We start from the raw sequence: 16,269 nt of genomic DNA on the forward strand, positions 1-16,269 counted from the left end.
ATAACTCTCTGGGTGTCTTGACTTTGATACAGATTCTAATCTCAGAAGTTGAAGCCAACAGCTTGTGTCAGATCAGAACCAACAAGGAAACTGTTTACTGGATTCACCACCAGAGGGAGACAACAACATACTTGAAATAATTTAATTTACCTGATAGATCTTGTCCAGGGTCTTGAGATCTGAGGGCTGGTGGGCTCGGTGGGGGGTGTAAACCCTCTTGCAGAAGTCGATGTGCAAGTTTCACTCGTGTCCTGTGTGCTAATCATTAGTAGCTGCTGCCATGATATCAGAGAATAACTTTGTTCCTCAGAGTTTTTGATAAGCAGGAGTCACACATTGTCAATATCTTCTTCCACAGTTGTAAATAAGCCTGCATCAATAAAATATTTAGGAGTAAGAGAACAGAAACTAAGTCAGCTGGTAACATCAAAGTGTCTAATATACACTGGTGCGAGTTGTTTACATGGGATGGTGGCAAGGCCCTGAGGGAGGTCTGTCCTGGTTCTGACTTTGCTTAGCTAGAGCAAACAGCGCTGCTGCCGTTTACACACATGCAGGGAGGAAACACTCCTGTGGAAACACTGAGAAGCCTGGATCTGTGCGGGTGGATACCAAGACTGCCTGCGTGTTGCTTATTCTCAACATCTAGATCTCCAAACAGGTTACCTGCATCTGACAGAGTTGAAAAACAATGTTTGGTGAAGCTGGTTCTATAAAAATGGACATTAAAAGAAACAAGCTTCATTCTTGATTGTAAAAACAAAAAGAAAAAACCCAAACCCTAAACCTCAGAGATGATAGATGGATGAACTTTGATAATTATGTTAGAAAAAAAAGACATCTAATAATTTGTGAAGAACAAATGAGGTGCACTAAACCGCTTGAATAAGCGTGCACGCCCTTCAAATACTGAAACGTCAGGAAGCAGTCATTGGTAGGAGTCCATCAGCATCACTACCCACAATATTTTCTCACATTGCCTTGCAAAGGTTTTCAAAATATGTCAATTTGTGAGATCTCTTGTCCTGATAACCTCACAGATTTAGTTCTGAACTTTATCTTGACCATTACACAACACAGAGCCCATTATGACAAAGGGTGAATGAATCTAACTGGTGAACGTCAAAGAACCAAACTGAAGTCGACATCCAAAGTTTTCCTCCAAACTCCTGTCAATGAGCTGTTTGATACTCTATTTCTGTGTTTCTAAACGGTTTACAAACTCGTTTTATTACGGCTGCTTTAAAAGAAAAAAAAAATGTCAGATTACACTTGTATCGTGTTAGAATTGTAAAAATGCAGTTCCTTACATGTTGGAGTATGACATTTACTCTAGTGGTTCTCCACACTGACCCCCAACCCTTCATGTTTTAGATGGACCTCTGCTCCAGCACACCTGGCCCAAATGATGTTGTTACCTCAGCATCAAGTCCTGCTGAAAATGGTTAGTGACACTTTAAAATCATGCAGTAAACTATGTAGGACTTTGTGCCCTGAGGTACAAAGTCCTACATAGTTGGATCAGGCTTAAGAAACCCTGATCCAACTGATGTGACAAATAGTTTCAATACAAATAAATCAAAACTAAAATACTGCAGGAAAATAGGTACAGAAAGATTTGAAGACAACCCCACTGGATTCTAAACAAACTAACATTTTTGTCAATTAAAACATTTTTCACAAAAACCTTGAGCTGACTAAAGTTGTGTGATAGTTGTGCTGAACAAACAGCCAATTTTCTCCAGTGGCTTTGATTTGAGTTTAATTTAAAACTAAACTTCTAAATTAAAAGGGAAAATTGAAAAAATAAATAATAGGGGAATCAGAGTAAAAGGCATTGAAAACAAATGCATGCCACTTTCCAGATTTCTATTTGTAGAAAATTGATAACCCATACATCCTCAAACTGAACTCCAATAAAAAAACACTAAAGTTTGTGTTTGTTGATAGACAAAATGTAGAACTGTTCAACAGGAATGAAGGACTATGGAAGGTGCCGTCATAACCACTTCACTAACCAAGACTGGGCATTTCTGCACATTTATCAGTGACTCCATAATTGAAGATTTCTTACATCAAAGGAGTTAAGAGATTTTTTTTTGTAGAAATTCAAACCTTGTCCTGTCTTTGCCACCGAGGTCAGTTTCAGTTTACAAGTTAAACCAATTATAAAGGCAATTGAGATGCACACAAGTGTTTAATTTTTGTGTTGCCATTTCTGAGAAAAACCCAACATTTGTAGTTGCAGAAAAACCTATGGGCCATTTTCATAATTTACTAAGCATGAAATTTAAGATATATTGGAAAAGTCCTATAATGTTACAAATTGGACTAAAAATAAATATCTGGCCATATTTTGTTGGCTAAAATGAACTTAATGCACCTTCATGTACATTACATTAATCTATTATGGATGGAATATGAATTCTGAAAGCATGACACTGACACCTAGTGGAATCAAGCCGTCTTGTGATTCGAGAACAAACAGACAGACAACGCCTTTTACATTTAAGCAAAATTTCAAAACTTTATAACCTTTTTAAAAAAGTGCCTTTAGGAAAGGCTGAGCGTGGATATGACAAAAATCTTAAGAACTTTTAATGTAAAACAAGTAGCAGCATTTTATATATATATATATATATGTATATGTAAAAAAAGAAAAATAGAAATCTGACATTTTGAAAGGGTGAAAAAAAACAGCAAAGTGTGAGGGAAAAAAAACCCATTAAATTAAATACAATCAATGTTGTAGCTTTTAAAGCCTGGCTGGTTCACTTGTCCTTTGAGGTAGCCAAGCTACTGGTCCCAAAGACACGGCCGCTGGTCACGATTCAGCCGACAACACCAGAGGGGGAAACTAAAGAAGAACATGCCATTTCTTGCACACAAACATTTCCCATCATGCAAAGCCCACTTTATAGCAGCACTTAGGACCAAATATGACCCTAGAAATAGTTATTGGGCAAATGAGACGAAAAATGGTAAAAATACATATAGTAGAAAAAAAAAACAATTATCCACACACCAATCACTGTTAAAACACATGCACACAATCAAGTAAAGAATCTGTAAAATGTCACCTCTATATTGTCCCTGCATAGGAAACGAGCATAGGAACCTAACAGATTGCCTCACATAATCCTACTCCCATTTCTGCTTGCAGACTGAAGTAAGGGTTGAGTTGCTGACGTTGCTTCTATCTCATCTTTAACTGAAACCAGCCTCTCTACAAAAGCACTGAGAACCTCCTGTGTCCGTCTAAACAGCATAGATTGGCGATCAGTTCCAGGTTGAACTGTTTTCTACTCTGCAAGGTTTGTCTGGAGGGGAGGTGTGTACATCCGTGGTCTGACTGTGGGTCCTGAAGCCTCGGCTCCATTCAGCTCGTCGGTTTTTTCGCTGCTCAGAGGCGGAGTCAGGACACCAGAGGGAACGGGACAGCTGCTGGGATGCTTCATGTCCACGCTGTGGTAGGACTGGGCCTTGGCCTGCACAAACACAACACACTGGAATAAAACACTAATAATTATAAGATCTCAATTTGTACCCAGCAGAGTTTGTACAGCTCTTAATTGATAAAAGAAAATGTAATCTAATTAGTCACATTACCGCTGTGATTAATGACTATGTCTAACTTTGTAAGCTTGAAATATAAATATGTACAAAGTTGTGATTCTTTTAGAAATAGTGACCTGGGCAAGCCCCCCCTTCTCCTGCACTCCAATTAAAAATAAAGCAATTATTAAAGCAATTTTTTGGAGCAAAAACAGGCAATTAAACCTCAAAGTTCTCATCAGCATTACTCCACCACACATGTATAGGTAGTAGGTAGCAGACTTGTTCAGGGGACAACTGACAGATAAAAAATGTCCAATTAATTTTTTGACAAAAAAAAAAAATAATACATATAATCAAATCTCTCTTTCCAAATTATGTTTTAGGCAAAAAGAAAGTCATTTGTCACAAAATACAACTATGGACATTAATGTAGGAAGGTGAAATGCTTTAATTTCTAATTCTTCTTGATTAGGGGCCCCTCTTCCTGCTAAGCACATCAGCCACACTAGGGCGTTTCAATACAGATTTAGTGGAATGTGGGAAAGAAGGGTTAAATTAGCCAAGATTAAAAGCAACTAGTGATAGTTATGATTTACTGGATTGTATTTGTGAATAAACAGAGCTTAAATACAGAGATGAAACTCATAGCTTTAGATTACAGCTATGGTAACAAAACAATGTAAGTACCAAGATTGTTCTTTGTACTCTCTCCTTAAAATCTTAAATTTAAATATTGAACAATTTAAAATATTTAAATTTTTATCTGAAACCATTAAATCAAATTTAATAACATCGTCATTCTTGATGAACAAATGTTATAATTCTGGATCTATGGTTTCAGTTAAAATGTTAGCATTTGAACATAATGCTAACATTTTAGCATTTGTGGTAACTGCCCAAATACAACCACTGCATGTTTTCAGAAACTGTCTAAGAAAATGTTTCATTGTTCCAAATCAATCATGTCTGAAGAATCTGGGTTTTTTATATATTGAGGGAGGTTTAAATGAATTCATTTTGTTGTAAATGTTAAATTAGAAATGCTCCTCTCCATTCATTTACTATGAAACTTGTACGATGAGGCGACAGGCACATTTGTACATGTGAAATTTCGAGCTCATACATGTAGATGTGTACACGCAGCCGATGACGCAACAAAAGTAAGCTGAAAAATTTAAAACTTTTGTTTCTGTCTGCTATTATAGAAAACTTTAATCTGTCACTGTTGTTCATCGGCTATAACATCAGTAAACCCATGTTGGAGATGCTTTAGTACTTTGATTAATCTGAATTATGTAATATTGATGAGTGAACATTTTCAGATTATTTGCTTATGTTAATGTTGCCAGACCTACAGAAACATAAAACCATGTAAAGATTTACATTTTCTCTCCCTGGATGCGAATGCAGACAGATTGGTTTGTACCAGAATTGAAAATGATAATTACCAGCAATGAAAGGAATGACGAGTGGCTCTGGATGTTGTGCATGTCGTCTGCAGCAATCCCAGGGAAGGTTTTCATTGGTGAGCCGCCGGCCTCTCGCAGCACCATGGCAAACGGGACCATCCACCTCACACACTCCTCCACCTCCACCCTCTTGAGAGCTGCATAAAAGGCGAGGAGCAAAACTCATTGTTATAGCAAAATGAAAATAAGCAAAAATACAATATCTAGAAAACCACGTGACTAGTTGCTCATGTGGATTGGCATAATTACGTGCTTTATACTTAAAGGTATAGCTAGAGTCTGAACACAAAATATACAAATAAATATAATTTTTTTTGTAATCCTGTTAAATCCCATTTAAGTAATCAGCCAGTGGATCTAAAAACATTTTGATGCTGGTGACATTTAGAGTTGGTTTCAGATAAAAATTTAAATTCAGATAAACATTTAAATATTTGAAATTGTTCAATATTTAAATTTAAGATTTTAAGGAGAAAGTACAAAGAACAATCTTGGTACTTACATTGTTTTGTTACCATAGCTGTAATCTAAAGCTATGAATTTCATTTCTGTATTTAAGCTCTGTTTATTCACAAATACAATCCAGTAAATCATAACTATCACTAGTTGCTTTTAATCTTGGCTAATTTAACCCTTCTTTCCCACATTCCACTAAATCTGTATTGAAACGCCCTAGTGTGGCTGATGTGCTTAGCAGGAAGAGGGGCCCCTAATCAAATTCTGCTCAAGGCCCCATGCAACCTTAGGCCGGCCCTGAAGGACGAGCTAGAGTAGCTACACTTCACATTGAGACAAACAGGGTGGCACTACAGGGAGCAGCGCTATAGAGAGATAGCAACTTTTCCTTTTAGTAACCAGAGTTTTTAATAGGCTTCACAGCTGATTGTTTTGTTTGTCTGGGCTCATCGTGACAGATTTTTCTGATCTCTGCTCTTGTCGGTTGGGTGGCCCTGCACCGTTTTTTTGTGATTGCTGCGGCCTAAAATAACTGATGTGACAACTTCTTCAAAAAGTTGTGGTCAATCTTGAAATTTCTTTAGCTTTATTTACGACAAAATATGGTCTTACAAAAAGTTTACATTGGTGCATATAACCATCCTAAAAATGACAAGATTTTAACAATTTAATATTTAAAGTGCAAATGTTATTTGCACTTTTTGAAATAGAACCCTTAATGCAAATGAAATAATCTTTACATAACAGAACAGTATTTGTGACACTGCCAAAACATTTGGTCCAAGATAAAGATGACTTGAAATCCCAAATGAGGCTCCACATATTAAGCTAATCAATGGCAAACCTCAACATGTTTTTAATTAAACTACACCTCTCCGCATGTTAGAAAGTCATGTTCTCCTCACCTGAGACATTTTCCACTAGCTCCAGTGAGGAAAAGTGAAACAGTGCAGACGCAGCAAGTATGCCATTGGAAAACTCGAGGCACCTGACATCAAGCATACACAGATCTAGCAACTGAAAGGAAATGAGAGGACATGATGAAGCAGAACTATTACATTTTCAGGCCAAGTAACAAACAGCTATTGTAAACACTTGTTAAATATATTTTACAATGGCTTCTACATTTTTGACCCTCAAAGTGTCAGCTTGTAGTTGATAGCGTTTGGAGAAAATCTGGTTTCTGATGAAGCCTCAACCTACAGACATCAAAGACACGTAGAAACACACCCGAGCGATCTGTGTGAAGGTCTCCTGAGGATATCTGGGGATCAGCAGCTCCTCAGTGTCCTTCAGGTAGGCCACCTGCATGTAGACGTTGAGCCAGGAGATGGGCGTCTGTGGACTGAGATTCCAGTTCAACTCCTGTGGGTAAAGAGAAGCAAAACATTAAAAACATCACTTCCAGCAAGAAAGCTACCTTATATCAAGAGCTGGACGACCTGGCTGTAATATGCATTATAAAGGTTTTGCATCAGTCTTTTAATTTAGATTAGTTTTTTGTTTTAAATATACCACTAATCTAGTGCTACTGAAATATCAATGCAAGCAAAATCACAAAGAACTGCTAGCTAACATTATCTAATTATTAAAGTACCATGTATTCAAAATGTATTGACTCTTGTTTTTTATGCACCATTACATTTTTGAAGACGGTAGTAAAGCCATTATCCACATGATTTACATGTGGATAATCTAGGTCATGTCTGAAAAACTCTCACTGCAGAAATATAAAATTTTTAAGTACGTTTGCTCTTTTATTTCAGTGCTTCAGTTTTGATCACAGAAAAAAAATTCCTACAAACATTAAGCCTTTAAATCATACTATATAATGTAAACCCATATGCCATTTGAATAATAGTATTAAAATGAGTAAATTATCAGATCCAGGTGAATAGAGCCGAATGATCTGTGACTTCCACAATGCTCCTTCCTCCTTGTTGTGATTCGCCTAAAGTTTGATATTTTATTACTCATTTCACAAAGTGAAAATAGTCTTCAGATTTGCTATACCCAAATGTTGTTTTGATGATTGTAGCTTACAGATTATGAAGCCACGAGTTCTGGCAAAGAGATAATCAACCTGTGGTTCTGCTGGGTGTAACGGAAACCCAGGGTGCTTTGATAGCAGCCTTCAGTTCATCTGCATTGTTGGGTCTGATGTCTCATCTTCCTCTTTACTCTATAGTGTCTCTGAGTGGGATCAGATCAGGTCAGATCAGAACAAATCAGGTCAGGTCAGATCAGATCAGATCAAATCAGGTCAGGTCAGGTCAGGTCAGATCAGATCAGATCAGATCAGGTCAGGTCAGGTCAGATCAGATCAGATCAGATCAGGTCAGGTCAGGTCAGGTCAGGTCAGATCAGATCAGATCAGATCAGATCAGATCAGATCAAATCAGGTCAGGTCAGGTCAGGTCAGGTCAGGTCAGTTTGCCAGTCTCATCAAGAACAGGAACACCATGGTGAGTGAAGCAGCTTTTGGTACCTTTTGCTAGTATGAGCAGATGCCAAATCTTGGTGAAAAATGTAATCAGTATGATCAGCATAAGGAAGCATAAAGGGCTTTAAAACTTTCTGATGGTGTCTGACTGACCCAGAATGAGACCTGCTGCAGGCTCAGGTAAACTTTGCAGGGGTTTTGAGTCAACTAGCTGAGTAAGGTGTGACACAATGAAGTTGCAATATGTAACTTTTCACAATTTCCAAATCTTCTAAAACTTTGATATTTTTATATTAATTATCTGTAAACCATAAGTGTCCAAATTACAAGACATTGAGCCTTAAACTCTCACTCTGTGTATATGTAAATTTCACTTTCTGAAATGGGTGACAAGAAGTACAACATTTTCCACAATATTTTTTTATAAATATCCTGAAAATGTAACACTTAATTTTATTGTTATTTAGTGGAAGAAAGACATACCGTGTCAACCTTTTTTAATATTCTTATGGCTCTGGTAGTCTTTGAGAGTGGTCAGACAAGAAGGTGGGTCATGAGAAAGGGAGAAGATGTGTGGCAAAGGTCATCAGGCCGGGATTTGAACCTGTGACGGCTGCATTAAGGACTAAGGCCTCCATACATGGGTTGTGCTTCTCCCCTGCACCATCACCTCACCCTCATGTTCAGCATTTTTAAACACAGCTGGTATGGTTGTTTGTACCAACAGCAATCTGTTGAATAAATGCAGTGTTCCAGTAATCTGGCTTTGATCTCACAACCGAGGTAACGGCGTTCCAGTTAACAAGTCAGGATTTCAACATGGTGACGCCCAATCAGCCACTGTTCGCACTACCACTTATGAATGTTGTTTTGAGACTAAGCTTTACTTTCAAATACCAAACACTTTTAACATGTACAACATAACATTTATCACATGTTAAACCAGCATAAACAACAGCTACACCTTTAAATTCCTAACTACAAATACTTAAAGGGATTTTACTGATGCAAGCTTTTGTGATTTGTTGCTTTTAGAGCAACAATAGAAGACAAGAGAACAGCAACAACTTTGGATACCAAAAAAATGTTTAAATGTCTGTGTAAATTATAAATCAGTGCTCATTTCAGAGTGCATCGTACTGAACTGTATTATCATAACTTCAAAGTCAGAGGAAGTTTGTAACATTTGCAGATATTTTACAAAACCAGAGAGAGGCATTACAAAGGAGCAGAAACCACAGACACACAGCAGTACCTCATCTGCTAAAAACCTGTTGGCCCCAAAACTGTGGCTGTGTGTTTTCATTTCTTTTTGTTTCCAAACATAGATGAGTTCAAACTAAAATATTACTTCCAATGACAGATTTAAATTCTCTTTTGCCACAGATGGCTGAGAAATTTTTTTAATGATCTTAACAACTATGACAGTTAAAGCTGGGATGGCAAATTCTTTCACTACTAAATGACTAAATGAGTGTTACCCCCTGGGGTTTATGTTACCCCTTGGGGTAAGAGAAACATCCTGGATCCTGGGAAAGATTCTTGCATGGAAATGTCCATCAAGACAAATTTATTTGATTTTTTTAGGGCCAATTACACACATTCACAAGTGGTGCCAATAGATTTGTTCATATATGTTTTCTAAAGTTTCAGAATAAACCAATGGTGGATCTTTTTCATCCATGTATCTCTGCATCCATTTAACTAGTTACTTCATGGACCTTCATGTGTGACCTATGAAGCTAATTTCTAAGGTCATCTTTCCTTCTCCAAAACCTATAATCCAGAGCTAAAGAATACAAGCAGCTATGTCAATAAATACCAACAATACCAAATTCTCACAGTTTAAGAAAAATGATGAATGTTATTGAATTATATTAAATTTTTAATCAATGGCAAAGACATGTGTTGTCACCTGTTGACATGCAGAACATTTTATGGAACATCTTGGAGTTAAGTGTTGCTTACTTTCATGATAATAATCTCCATATTGAGAATTTCATCTTCGGTGCAGGCTTCATCTGTAACGTAGGCAAACTGATGGACTTTTGGAGGATACATCTCCTGGAAAAGATGAGATGACGATTGCATCAGCAAAAGCCACCATAATGATGGAAAGCCTATCAGAGATTAACAGTAACAGCTCTAACCTCCACTTTGGCAGCAATGAAAAGACACGTAATGCCAATGAGTTGCAGTGTGGATTTGAAAAGGTTCCTCTGTGTGGCCATGAAGCGATCAAAGTAGTCCTGAGCGAGGTGATACGTCTCTCTGTGCAGTTTGTAAACCTCGCTTACCTAAATTCCATTCAAAAAGAGGAAATAGAAGTTGAAGGGTTTTCTGCAAAGCACTTATGAACATACAAATTTAAAACTCAAAGAGTTTTATAACTTGTTTGCATTAATAAGGACTACATAAATCTTAATTAACCTTTTATCTGCATTTTGTAAACATCTGAGTCAGCTGCCTTAAGACATCTGTCACACAATGCTCTCAGCCGCTACATCTAGAGCTGGGCCATAAAACAACCACCATATCTATCGCAACAAATAAATATCAATAGAAAATACATCTGATAGAATGCTGCTCAGCGGGCTGCACAGTTGATAGCACTGTTGCCCAGTGTCTTTCTACATGTTCTCCCTGTGCGTACGTAGGTTCTCTCTGGATACTCAAGAGGAATTGCTTGACCAAAATACAGGTATACTTAACAAGAAATAATAGTTATTGATATCAACTGATATGAAATGCTTATGTCACCATGTGCTTTTCAGCCATCTTGCTGATGGCACTAGGCAGACCTAAAGGTGTTGCCACCTTACTGACCTCCATAAGCCAGTCCAAGAGGATGGCCCTCATCTTGGGCTCCAGATGCGGATGCTTCTCCAGCATGTGGGTATCCTTGGAGTAGGTTCTGTCCTTCTTCAGCATGTTGCTCCACACCACATCCTTACTGGCCCAGCTGACAAATACAGAAGCATTAACTCAAAATCCACCAATGGAAAAACTGGAGGAAACAATTGAAAAATAAATGCTGTGAAAGACAACATGAAATAGTCATGCTTTCTTCAGACGCTAAAAACAAAGAAAAACTTGACATATTTTTCTAGGTCAACCATAATCAGCCAGATGGGCTGTCTTTTAACAAAGCATTAAAAATAGACTTTGCTTTGTGTACTGAACCCAGCAGCTGTCAGAAACTCCAAGTTTTAGGTTCCCATTTTAAAATACCCCAGCCACCCTGAGTGTATTAGGTAGATATAGAAAATAGATAGATGGCTTTTAGAAGTTCACCCCTTGATGTGCCCAGATGGCACCAGACTGGGCTCCCACAGCTCAGAACAATCAACCACTTAACAGAACTCACCACAGCATGGGGAGCGGAGTGCAGTGAACCGGTGTTACGAAGATGTTGTGAAAGTTGTAGTGAAAGAGGCCCGCACTGGTCAGGGAGCCCTGCCGGTCCTCCTCCTGAGGGGGAGTGGAGGTCCAGCTGTGAGGACTTCTGCAATCCACCTCAAGACTACAGCTCACCTGCTAGGAAGAAAGATACAACCAAAGCAACACAATGTGTTCTATAGTTAGGAATGACTTCCCTGAGGGACGATCACAGACAAAAGGAGCTCAGATCAACTACAGGTGGGCTTTTATCATCTCATTTATGACTTATTGTGAAAAAGTTTTGATTGTGTCTTATGAGTCTTAATAAATTATTTTCCATTTTCTCTGTTTGTTCCATGAAAGCATCAATAAATATTGGTACATAAATTATTATTTTTTTTTTTAATGGATCGGGCGCTGTTTGTGTGTGGAAATAAATTATACATCTTGAAGTTGCTTCCTGCAGAAGCTCATTTCAAATAAAAATGTTTTTCAGGACCATTATAGCCACAATTTTACCTAAACATGAAGTAATAATTGGCTTAATTTTTAGTTTTATAGCAACACTACCATAAAATATTGTGATAAGATATAAATAACAAAGATAATGTTAAAACCACAAATGCAATATTTCTTTCTTTGCTGCAGTAGATGCTTACTGCAGCAAATTATCACCCCTGATGGAAATATGGTACAGAAGATGCACAATTATTTATTTGAATCTCCTAGTAAAAGTTTGGATCCAAATCAAACTGAAGAAATTCTAAACAACTTCCAGGTGAATAATTTCTAAAAGATGTTCTCACAGAAGCTGATTAAAAATGCACACCACACTTTTCATATTTTCATTAGAGAGACGAATTTGAAACTCATAATTTGTTGTCCTTCCACTTCACAATTATGCATGACTTATGTTGGTCTGACACAACGCCTGAGCGCACACAAAGTTATTATGTGGCGAAATGTGAAACGTATTACATTTGATTAACTTCCTAATGATCCTTTCATATTATTCCCAACTTTTTATTTAAAGACAAATAAACCTTCTCATCTCCATGCACAGAGCATGAACTCTGGGCTAACAGTCCTTCCTATCAGGCCAGTTGATGGAAAGAAACGCTGCCAGTTTAAACTTTCTCTCAGAGCCTCCTGAAAGAGGCCAGAAAAATAAACTTACCTCAGACTCATGGTGCTTTTTCTTTGTCATCTCGTTTACCTCTTCATCCGGGTCTGGTAAAAACTACAAATCCAAGATAAAAAGAACGTATGAGCAGATTTCGACCGAGGCTCAAATTAAATAGCAAATGTACAACTGTACAAACACTCATGAGCATCAATGACCAGTTAAGAGCCATTTAATAATTTATTTCAACTAAAACGTTCAACAACTTTCCAGGGAGAAATGATTATATTTCTGTCTTTAATTTCTTAAACCACATCAGGTGGACCACCTCACATAAGCTTTTCTCCAACCCTACAAGCTGAGAACTACACATCCCACCACGAACATAGACATACACACCAAGGAAGACTTGGTTAAATGTCTCTTGGCATACTGGAAATCTCCTGGTTCTTTTCAGTCATCAAGAAGCCTCTTGCTGAATTCTGAAAATGTGTGAGCATTTCTGTCTTAAACCTCCCTGCTTGCCTGGAACAGACCCATAGTTCATAAACAGGGTTAAGGTCCATGTCAATAAAGAAGTTTAATATTGCCCTACCTTATCCATTACCAACACATCACAAACCAGTTCTGAGGTCTGTTTGAAATCATTGATCTGGTAAGGCACTTACAGCAACACAAATAAGGGGGAAAAAACTCAAACATTGTGACGCTTCTACCACCATGACTGTTCCAGTGCTGTTACGCCTCAATTTAACTCCTTCAAATATCAGTCTTCCCTCAATTAAGTTGACATTTGATCACAACTATTAATGCAAATTCCCTCATTCGTACATTTTCACCAGACATCTGAACTTTTCCACAAATCTGACCAATCACCTAAATGTTTTCTGCATTTCCTTTTCTGACTGATCACTGCAACACAGCTACATTTCTCCTGAACCTCCTAATTTAACTTCTTGTTTCACAAAGTCACTGAAAGCCAAACCAGCAATATGGAAGCATGCATGATGCTAAACTGTAACATTTACCTTTTTTATTTTTGCAAAAACCATCTTGAAACTTTCTGTAGGATTTGCTTATGCTGTGTAAACCTTTTATGTTATCTTGACCAATAGAGAATTTTTCTTTTGCACTTTGGCATCTCAGGACATTATTTGATTTGCATTAAGTGGAAATCAATACTTTGCACTTAATGGAAACATCTTCAAGAAGGTACTTGAAAACATTATTTTCACTTTAATAACTATTCAAATCCTGTCTTCATTGTAAAGGTTGTGTGCAGCAATTTGCATTTTTTGTAAGACCATGATATAGCAAAAGTAAGCTAACACAAAACTTGCCACTTTTTGAAAATAGTGCATCAGTAATATTAGGCTGCAACAATCACAAAAAAACATGAACAGCTACATCCTGGAGGGACTGAAACATATTTGTCATTGTGGTCAGAAGCTCTATACTTTTTCTCCTGAAGGCATTTGATTTATTCTTGTGGGAAGTTGCACATTTAAGCTGAGCATGAAGATATCAATTTCACATAAAAAAAAAAAAAAAAATACTTTCCTGCCACTCTCTCTCTTCATGTTGATGTTAAACTGGCTTTAGAGTTCATGTCAGGTTTGAACTTTTGTGATTTTCATAAATTTCCTGGCAATTCCTGATCTGAAATGGGAACATATCCATCCTACAGTTGATCCTGGCATGGCACCCAAAGACTTACTGAGTGTTCTAAATGTACATTTCCTCCCTCTTACATCTTGATATAACTCCCACAGAATCATTGTTTTTTGATCCAGCTCGTGGCTGTAAATAGAGCCCATCACCCAAGAGGAGAGCTGATGTTAATCGATCAATTACAATAACTTAAACCAAAATTCAAAAGACATTCTTCTAGAATCAGCAATTTAGCATTTCATGCTATCCAATACATTTTAATCTGTTTACATAGTATTTGTATTGATTAGGAATTATCCAAAAATGTGTTCAAATGTGTGAATCCAAATAAATCCAAAAAAAATAAAATATTTTTTATGTTGAATCAATATTCACAAATCTCCCAGTTAATGAGGTTCACATCCATGGTGTTGAAGAAAATTTCTGAATGTACTGTAGAAGTTAAGAATCAACTGAATAGTGATAAAGAACAAGCAGCATCACAAACAATAAAACAGAGCAACATCTACTGCTAACTGCCTAAAGGAAGCAGAACCAGTGGACGTTTGTGAGATCAGTGTGCAAAAAGCTTCATAAAAACATGAGTTGGAACTAAAGGTGTGTTCCCGTTTAGACTTCGCAGTAAAGGCAGACAGGCTCTGAATGCTCCTTACAATAGCAACATCTGCCTTCCTCTTTCTCGTTCGCTCTGCATTCTCTTTGGGCGCTCCGACTGCGGCTGACTTCGGTTCCTTCTCTTCCCTGTAAAACAAACACACAAGGAAACGGGACCTTAACTCTCATGTGTCAACGTAAAATCGTGGAACAAGCCTGCATTAACATGCTGTTGTGGCCCAAATAAAGTCCTGTGACAACAGGCCACAGATTAGCCGGATGGCTAAGGCTCTGTAACTTTCTGTCGTCACACTCAGACACAGGTTCAGAACTCATTCATAAACTCAATGTCAGACTCACTGTTGTCCCCGCATTATCCTCTAAGGCCGCTCAAACGTTCAGAGCAAACCTAAGACAGAAAACAAGTCAGGTTAGGAGAATTTTTAAAAAGAAAACTACACATTCATAAATCCCCAACCCCCACGCTGAGCTCCCTCCTTCCGACAAAGCCAAACCAAGCCAGGCGCGGGTAAACTGGTACAGTACGCAGAGCTAGGGCTCTGTGAAAACAGGCCCAACAAGCAAACCTCAACATGAAGTCATTTTGTGACAAACTCCAGATGATACAGTGTTTGTAAAGCTTCACGTCGTCGCCTATTTTAAGGTAAACTCCACTTCTTGCAGCCCGCTAACTTTGGACAGCTGCTTTTCACATAATGGCCGAACAACCAGTTCATCAACAGACACGCTTGAGAGCTTGTTTAACAAATCGAATAAACAAACAAACAAACAATATCAGGCCTGAAGTTAACATTAGCAACACCCCGACTTTTTAATGATTATTAGAAACAGCGTGTATTCCAACTTGTTGCAGTTTGAGTAAGTCAGCTGAGTTTTCAGAAGAGTGAGTTGAAGCCGTGTTAACTCGCTGGAGTGATGGTTGCGATAGTAGCAGCTCACCTCAGGTCTCTGCCCTTGAAGTTCACTCAGTGTCGGTTATTAAATTTGAGCGCGTGGCCACTGCTCGTTCTTCTGGCCGCTTTGTTCGGTAGTGTGAGCAGAGCTCGCGCCTTGCACAGAACAGATGAGTCGACGCTGTGACGTCAGTCAGGAGTTCATTTAAATTGGCGCTAAAACTCCACCCTAAACCGCTCTTTACGTGACTATTTTCACTCTTCTCACCTCCGAGTGGTGCAGTCGAAATGCCTAGCATTTACATCAAGACGATGGTATTTTTAAACTTTGTGAAAAGAAGCAAAAATGTAAGCTTGCAGTGAAGTCAGCTAACAGAAGGCGTGACTGCCGCGGTGACAGCTGCAGGGGCGGTGTTTTCGCAGCAGGAAGTGTCCAGATACCGCGTGGCTTGCTTGTCAGATGTAAACAAACCCCCGGTCTTTTAGATTAAACCAATAAATGTGAACATAATCATAAAATATTTGTAATACTTAAGCATATTTACTTTCTGTGAATGTCCTAAATTGTTGTCACACACGGCCATGCAGATGGGAGCAGCTATTTAAGCACAAAGTCCCAGAAACACCGACCGAGAGACGTTTGCCGCTCTGTTTGTTTTG

The 16,269-nt window shown here is 38.1% G+C and overlaps 1 protein-coding gene across 2 annotated transcripts; it reads right to left on the reverse strand.

Moving 5' to 3' along the window:
• Positions 1-2,541: 2,541 nt before the first annotated feature.
• On the reverse strand, positions 2,542-15,833 carry ccne1 (cyclin E1). 2 transcript variants are annotated; one of them, XM_055060107.1, is made up of 12 exons: positions 15,656-15,833; positions 15,056-15,104; positions 14,755-14,842; positions 12,485-12,547; positions 11,294-11,460; positions 10,753-10,888; positions 10,077-10,223; positions 9,895-9,990; positions 6,714-6,848; positions 6,389-6,500; positions 5,007-5,164; positions 2,542-3,488 (listed from the first exon to the last, which is right to left on the reverse strand). In XM_055060107.1, exons 2-12 carry the CDS (start codon positions 15,067-15,069, stop codon positions 3,303-3,305), a joined length of 1,302 nt encoding a protein of 433 aa, XP_054916082.1. In that variant the 5' UTR covers positions 15,070-15,104; positions 15,656-15,833; the 3' UTR covers positions 2,542-3,302. The 2 variants fall into 2 exon arrangements, with proteins under 2 accessions (XP_054916082.1, XP_054916081.1); XM_055060106.1 differs by having other exon boundaries at positions 11,294-11,463.
• Positions 15,834-16,269: the final 436 nt, after the last annotated feature.

Source organism: Poeciliopsis prolifica, unplaced genomic scaffold, assembly GCF_027474105.1.
Source record: "Poeciliopsis prolifica strain line A6 unplaced genomic scaffold, Auburn_PproV2 SCAFFOLD057, whole genome shotgun sequence".
Lineage (NCBI taxonomy): Eukaryota > Metazoa > Chordata > Actinopteri > Cyprinodontiformes > Poeciliidae > Poeciliopsis > Poeciliopsis prolifica.

Excerpts from the sequence above, each read along its gene's own strand:
- ccne1 (XM_055060106.1), bottom strand. Across the intron at positions 10,889-11,293 it reads ACTCCGCTCCCCATGCTGTG|CTGGGCCAGTAAGGATGTGG; the intron begins GTGAGTTCTGTT and ends TGTATTTGTCAG. Across the intron at positions 9,991-10,076 it reads TCATTGCTGCCAAAGTGGAG|GAGATGTATCCTCCAAAAGT; the intron begins GTTAGAGCTGTT and ends CATCTTTTCCAG.